The 8425-nt window shown below is 33.4% G+C and overlaps 1 protein-coding gene across 1 annotated transcript; it reads left to right on the top strand.

Moving 5' to 3' along the window:
* The first annotated feature begins 1624 nt into the window (after positions 1-1624).
* On the top strand, positions 1625-2203 carry LOC137815386 (uncharacterized). Its single transcript, XM_090295562.1, has 2 exons — positions 1625-1705; positions 1778-2203. Exons 1-2 carry the CDS (start codon positions 1625-1627, stop codon positions 2201-2203), a joined length of 507 nt encoding a protein of 168 aa, XP_090151688.1.
* Positions 2204-8425: the final 6222 nt, after the last annotated feature.

Here is an 8425-nt window from a genome sequence, read left to right on the forward strand (position 1 = left end):
CACCATTAATAATCTTAATAATGATTAGTTTTGTGAATATCATTTTTATTAATATGATTATTATAATATGTATTATTATTTAAAAAAATTGATATCATTATTATTACTATAATTATTGTTATGAATATATTTGGTATTATTGTTATAATGTTTTTTTATTATGAATAATAGTATTATTATGATTATTCTTAATAATAATTTGTATCGAGCTACCTCTTATTACTATAATTGTTTTTCTTATTTGTAATACTATTATTATATTATTATTGGGTTTAAAGTCATTCATACACACCGGAAATCGTTTTATTTGTAAGTTTCCACTCTCACAACCTTCTTGTAGTTGTTAATATTACTACAATTATTATTATTATTATTACTATTATTATTATTATTATTATTATTATTATTATTATCATTATTATTATCATTATTATTAATAATATTATTAATATTAATATCATTATAATAAAATTGTCACCATGTTAGAACCATGGATGTTGATGCACAAATATCGGAGGTGAAATGTCCTAATTGGAGGACTCATCGTCGTCCAATAATGCACGCCAAAACTATTTCTTTTTGCATCAAAATTTGTTTATCAACGGGCTAGGGGTGTTAGCATCAAAATAAGCACCAGGCAAATTCTTCCTATAACCAATCAATTTGAACCATACATAATTTTAAATTTCCAAAAGTCTTTCATTTTTTTAAATCAAAATTTAAAATTGAAAATAATACATTCCAAAAAGATAGATATGAAGAGATTATTGTGTTCCGAAAATAAAAATCCAGAAAAAAAATCAAAATCTCATTCTGAATAAAAAAATTCATAATATAAAATTTATTCTCGAAAAAATATCTAGAACATATTCCAAAAAAGGAGGTCTGAAATGTATTTTTATATATCCTTCCATTTTATTTAAGGACATTTTTGTCTTTTTATTGTGAAATTGGGTGTGAAGTTATATATGGTGCAGGAAGTAATTGCCTTAGCACCATCCCCACATTGTTGGCAATTGCTTCCTGCACCCGATCAATTATGACTGGCACCTGACGAATTTTTAAAATTTTCATTGTGTCATTCTCTTCTTCACTTTGAAAAATAGTGTATGGTGAGGTAGAGGAAGTTCATTGTTGTGGTGAAACTTTGCTTTGAGCTGCAAAAGATGAGGTTTACATTCATTGTTGTGCACAGACATTCAGTGTAAGGTGCGGTTGCCAAGTTAATGGTAAGTAGTCATTTGAACTCGTTTATGGTGTTTCGTTCGAACTGACTGGTCCCAAATATTGACTTCTGGAAGTCTGGTTTTTGCATTACAGATGTCAAAATTCAAAAGTCTGTTTTTTGCATTGCGGATGTCAAAATCCGAAAGTCTAGTTTGTTGCTTCCAAATGCCCATGTCCGTAACTGAAAATTGGCTTACGAATGTACATATCCGGGATTTTTTTATGCAATACGGATGTACATATCTGGAAGCTAAGTATTGATTTTTTTTGCCTTATGGATTTATTTATCCGAAAGCTAAGTGTTCATTTTTTTTTCAGCAACCCAATGGATATAACGAAGTCATACATGGGAGTTTTAGGGTAGATTGATGTGTGGGATGAATTAGATGATATTGATATGGAGCATTCAATAAGTTATAACGCATTAGATAATGAACACAGGACACATGAGTGTAGTGAGGCATTTTCTACAAATGAGGTATGGTCAATGTTAGGGTTGTGAATGCTTTTTTTTATGAATTGTTTTAAAATTTGGCATATGTTATTGTAGGTATTTCGTGATCGAGATGAGCTGTTAAAGTGGGTGAGAAGTGTTGGCTATAGTTATGAGTTTGTTATTATTATATTAAGGTCAAATACATGCACAGGCCAACGAGGAAGGATGACCTACGTATTGTTAAGTTGTGAGAGAAGAGGTAAATATAGACAGTATAAAAAAGAAGTAGATGTCAGTCGAACGGGAAGTAGGAAGTGTGAGTGTCCTTTCAGATTGCGAGGCAAACCAGTCAAAGGTGGTCAAGGGTGGATGGTTGAATTAATTTGTGGTTCTCACAATCATGATTTGGCAGAGACAATGGTGGGTCATTTGTATGCTGGAAGGTTAAGTATAGAGGAAAAGTTTATGGTTGAGGATATGACTAAAACTTCAGTGAAGCCAAGAAATATCCCCCGTAAGCCCAAGAATATCCCTCGGTAAGCCTCAAATCAACAAAAACTCAAGATAAAACACACTAACTGATGTAGCACTCTTGTCCGCAAAAATAGTGCAACCAACAAGGTGAAGTAAGTAAGCTCTGGCAGCCACAATCCACTGCCTCCTTGAGCATGCGTCTTCATACACATCTCTTAACCAACTCAGGCGCACATGAGCTCCCCGACAGTGTCTTGTTTCTTCATATGCAACTCCATGGTCAACACGGAGGGATTCTACCAATAAATCATTCGTCGAATCTGCATCTAAGGTTTCCTATGTGTAAAAATGACTGACAATGGGTAAATGCAATAAATTTGACACATAATCAAGAGTGATGGTCATCTCCCCAACTGGTAAATGAAAGTTGTTTGTCTCAGCATGCCACCTCTTTACAAAAGCACACAACAGTCCTCAGTCTAAATTCTCATAACTAGCATGAAGCAGGCCACCTAAGCCAGACAATTCTACAACAGCTTGTATGTGCTCATGAGGTGCTCCTAACTTATTTATCTTCCTCCCATGTGAAATGACCTTCATCTCACCACGATCCTACAATAATCAACATATATCATCAATAAATAGATACATACCAAATACAAAAAAATATTTTTCATTACTTACCAAACCATCCCACAACTGTCTGGCTACATGATGTTCATAATTAACGAGTAAGGACTTATCCAATGGCCCTCCTGGATAACCTTCATCATCAACTTCGACTTCTTCTTGTTCAATATAATCTTCAAAGTGTTCATTTGGAATTGAAGTACTAGGGCCACCCCGTTTTCTTCTCACCAATGTAGTTGGTCGCACACGGTCCAAATTAGAACTTCCTCCACCTCTAGTCCTCACCATCTTACATTTCATTAAAATAACATTCAATCCAACATATATAAAAAATTATAACACATATAGTATAAAAGAAAAAATGAAAAATTCCATAGAAGTCAAGTGCTTTAACTACCTAACACTAATACGGATATTAATATCCGCAGAACAACAACAAATTCTAGATAAAAATATCTGCAACTCAAAAGTCCATTACGAATAAAAATATTCGGAAGCCACTAATCAACTACGGATAAAAATATTCGGAAGGCAATAATGAACTACGGCTAAAAATATCCGAAAGGCAATAATGAGCTACGAATAGAAGGCAATACTCAACTACGGATAAAAATATTCGGAAGCCATGTCAGTGTACCTTGACCTTTTTGACGATGGTTCCTTCTCCGACTTCCAAAGATGACCGTCGCAGCTGCTGCTCTGCCTGCGATGCTGAAGGTCACTGACGGTGAAGCAAATGAACGGAGACAAAGGTGGCTGACGGTGATGGTTGCGCCTGCGGTTGTTGGTTCACGCACAAACGAAGAAGAAGAAGAATAGGGTAGGGTGCATGACATTGGGTGCATATCACACTTAAGGTATTTTCAAATTCATTAAGGGTAGTTTAGTCTTTTCCTACATGCGATTGGGTGCCAACTCAAAATGATCAGGTGCAGGGAGAATCAGTGATGGCAAATTTCATGAAGGTCTTCTTGAATCATGTAAGATATGGTGCGGAAGCTATGTATGAGTGTGTGCAAGATCCTCCTAAGAGTGGTGTTGATCTTGAAGGTGCATGATAGGTATGAATATAGGGAGGTTCGGCCAGCCCAAGTAAAGGTGAAGGATGTGAAGTTTAGAGCCTAAAGTTCTAGGGAGAAGCAAAGCTTGGCACAAAATGGCAGCATAACTTTACTCACAATAAACTTGGAAAATACAAGGGATAGCCTTCCTATTTATAGGCTATAAAACCGTAAAAGCTAAGCTAAGTGTAAATGAAATGAGAGCCAAATGAAATGCAAGAATGACAAGGCACGTGGCACATGCTCATGACCGGCCAAACACAAAAGAGGTTCTAGAATGTTCACTCAATTATGCTTTCTACACTACTCTAATTACTAAGCACCCCTAATGGGCCTCCATGTAACATGTACAAGGCTTTCTCTCTTCCATCTGTGGCTTCATTCAATTGGGCGTGAAAGTGCTTAGCCATTGATCTTGTAATTGGGCCTAGACGGTCTAGGCCTCCCTCTAGACGCTCCATGTGTAGCCTCCCCTCTTCACGTCCTAGACGCTCCTTCCTTGAGTCTAGACGCTCGTCATGATCTAGCTTTGGGTCTTGGCTTTCATGGTGGGATGTGCTTGGCCCTCCTCCATCAATCAGCCCACATTGTTTTCCCCTTTTCGACCCAATCGATCCAAAGGCTTTTGTACCATACCTCGGTCCAAACTTTCAATAATTAGAAATTACTGATAAGTGTCTAATTTCAGTAATATTTCATATTAAAATATAGACACTTATGAGGATTTATTGCTAATATACATATAAAATAATCCCTAATTTATGAATTTATACCTTTTTACATTTTTATGAGCTTTATTTGAATAAGAGCATTTTATTCCCAAATTTGGTGTTAATTGCATATTTCTAGGATTGAAGATTTGGAGTAAAGGAGAATAATTTGAGCTAAAAAGAGAAAGTTCGAAGGTCCCATAATGGAAAAAGATGCAAAGAAATATTTGGCCTTTTTTATGTTTTATCATTTAGCCAATTAGCACGACACAAGAAACAACCTAACCCTAGAAAACTAGGATAAATAGAGGGCTAGAGGCTCAACCCTAGTGTGCCAGATTGAGAGGAAAACACCATATAGTGAATTGTAACCCATTTGGGAGAATTGAAGGTGCTAGAAGTATGCGTGGCTAATTCTACCCGTTGGGATTGGGAGTAATCTGCTTATACTCTTATGTATTGAGGTGATATCTTATATATTAATATTCAGTTCTTGATTGATTATTGGTATTGTTGTTTTACTTTTAATTTTCCGTGACAAATTGAGAATCTTAAATCTGACCAAGAGGTATTTTTAGGGTTTGGACCTAAACAACAATACTTAACATATTTGAGTGTTAGGAATAGACTTGAAATGTTAATTGCTATTAAACGTCTGAGCTTCGTTCTAAGTTGTTCTTATAATTATGCGAGGGATCGATAGTTAGGGTACATTCTTAAGGATTTTATATGCGAGGAATCGATATAAATGATTTTTATACGGGCATCAATTTCAATCAAAGAACTTAATATTGACATGCTAATCAAAATACATGAGAGTGAGAGAGATGAAACTTAATCCCTATTTTTCCAATTGAAACAACTAATTTTTTGTTTGTTTTCTTATTGATCATCACCAACACAAATACACTTTTAATTGTTTTGTTCTATATTTAGCGATTACTGTACTTGATAATTCACTGTTCCTTGTGGGATCGATATCCGTTCTTAGGGACAATTATTACTTCTGACAAAACGGTGCACTTGCCGTAAAAAGTCATCAATTACCACCCAACTATTTATTTAGTAATTTTGTCAAATGGTTTTTGGCAGATGATTTTTCTTTATCTTCCACATACTTTGTATCCAAGCAAAAACCTTTCTCTTAGATTTCAACCATCTTCTTCAACCACCACCGAAACTGCAATTGTGTTTAAAGAGAAAAAAAGTTGATAACGCCAAAAAGCCACCCACCTATGGCACCTTTAAATCCCCAAGACAGCAAAAAAGAGTGCCAAAAATCAAAGAACTCATTCACATTTCATCAAGGTGTTAAAAAATGTTTATTTATTTTATTTGCAAACTCTTCCATTCTGTCATTGATTCAACCATGTGTCATTGTTATTCCTTGAATTGTTTTCATATGTTTACAGTTACACGGAGACGCTTGACGATGTCTATAGACACTATAGTGGCAATTTTGTGAATAAAAGCAATATATAGGCAACAATTATAATTACATCCATAGTCTATTTGAAACGATTATAAGGGATATTATCCATTAATCATATTTTGAAAATATCTGATATAGAAATAATTCAAACTCTGTTTTTTTTAAGACTTTTATAATGGAATAGTGTTTAGTTAAATGCTTTCCAAAATCATTTAATCCAATAATCCTATTTGAAAATAATGTTTTCTATAATTTATAAATACCAAATAAGATTTGGAAAAAATAAAAGAGTGTCTTAAATCATTTTAGGAATGTAATTAAGCATAGACACTTCCCTATCACAATGTTTCGTCTAATGCTTTGACGATGCTTGTATCATCTGACATGTGTAAATTCCAACGTGCTTCTAATGCTTGTGAACTTGTGCATCTGCCTTGTTTACCCAAAAACTTAATCTAATGTGAGCTTTTATTGAGTTCATCAACACTAGGATCGTCTTATGTGATCTTTCTCAATTGTTTCGTCTGATCCTTTCTCTAACGAGAGCATCGTCTAACATTATGATTGTGTGTCATTAGTTCGTGTAACAACCTTTTCTCTTTGTTATATCATCCAATGAGTCTTGCTCGCCTACTCTATTGTTTTTGTTTATCTTTAGTGCACATGAGTGAGTTTTGTCATATCACAACACACTTTATAGTGTTTGTTATCATCAAAACATATAGACACACATATAATGAGATTGTTTGATGGATATTGAACCGTCTACTGACTTAACACCTTACATCTTGATAACGTTCAATGTATGAACATGACAATTAAGATCAATCAAACATGACTAAAAATCAATAGATATCCAATAACTTGCAACAAAATATATTTAAGACCCAAACCAATTGGTAGAAAAATGTAATTAATGAATATGGACAAAACTAACTGATTGAATGAAACACCTTGATGTTTTAATTTAGGAATCAAGAACAAATGATCTAATCGATTAAAAAGTCTTGAATCATCTTATATGGTCTTGTATGTTTCTCGAAAATCTAGTTTGGATTTTGGAACTCACGAACAAATAAATTCCAAGAGAAAACAATGAATTATATTCTTGACAATTCAAAAAAAAATTTGGAATTGAAAAATAAACACACACAAGTTCCTATAATCTTGTCACTGAACACGAATTTAACCAAGTAATTATATAAGTATGAAAGTTTGATTCTTTGGAAGTAAAAGAGATAAAGAACGCACAACCATGGAGGAATAAAGTTAATGAAGAACATGCACTCTAAAAAAGATAAGTGTAAATGACAATCATCACTTGAATTTAGAAAGCTCAAGATAAGATTCTAAGGTTGAGAACTTACCTCTTGAAATCAAGAATGGTGAAAGCTCTCACTAATTCATCGATATTATCAAATGATGTTACAAATGAGATCTACCATGTTTATACAAGCAAGACTTGTGGATTCAAATAGACAAGGACATGTTTGCTTTGTGTGTTAAGCCTCCTAAACAAGGCCATTACAGGAAGATGAAGTGTCTAGACCTTGTTTGATTGGTTGTTGCCAACCAAAGTACTTATTTTTGTATATTTGTCTTTTATTTCTATTCTAAGGAAAGATATTATTCTATCTACTTTTTTTATAAAAAAATTCATGTTAGGGATCACTATGAAACTTGACATCTCAACTAGGCTGACACCTCAAGTAACTACAATCATCTACCTTACATGAAAAAAAGAATTATTAAAAAAGAAAGAAATAAAGGAAATACAAACAAATATGAGGGAATTAGACCAAAACCCACATATAAAAAATATAACAAAAACGATACTTAGATAATCTATACCTATTAATAAAGAATTCTAAGAAAAGACTAGATAGAAGCCTATTATACCAATGAAATTGTTCTCTATAAATAAACCCCTAAGTTAACAAGTTTGTCAGTACATGTATTCCCTTCGTGAAAAATGTGAGAAATCCTAAATCTAATTTTTCCACAGTAATTAAGACAAGTTTTTCACCTATTACGAAAAATCTAAAGAACATTAGTCATAACACTAAATGCAACACAAACCAAGACAAAATTACATTCAAGCCATAAACTAGTAAGACTCATCTTTTGAGTTTTTTCAATGACATGTATAACTCCATAAATCTCAGCAACTAAAACAGTTTGAATATCAATAAAAGTAGATAAACCGCCAATAAACTTTCCCATACTCCCACGAGAAATATAACCACAGTCAACAAACATAGGAAAACATTATAATAATTATCTATATTCCTAATATTTTTTTCAAGCTTCTTATACATTCTCCTTTTATGTTTTTCTTTATAATCTTAAGAGTTATTTGTAATCTCTTATTCCTTGATTCTTTTCTCTGAAGCCCCGGTACAGACCTTCTTGTAGTGATTTAAGTTCCTTTTGTTTTTTTGGTTAAGATCACATC

Source organism: Phaseolus vulgaris, chromosome 1 (genome assembly GCF_051622355.1).
Source record: "Phaseolus vulgaris cultivar YP4 chromosome 1, ASM5162235v1, whole genome shotgun sequence".
Taxonomy (NCBI): domain Eukaryota; kingdom Viridiplantae; phylum Streptophyta; class Magnoliopsida; order Fabales; family Fabaceae; genus Phaseolus; species Phaseolus vulgaris.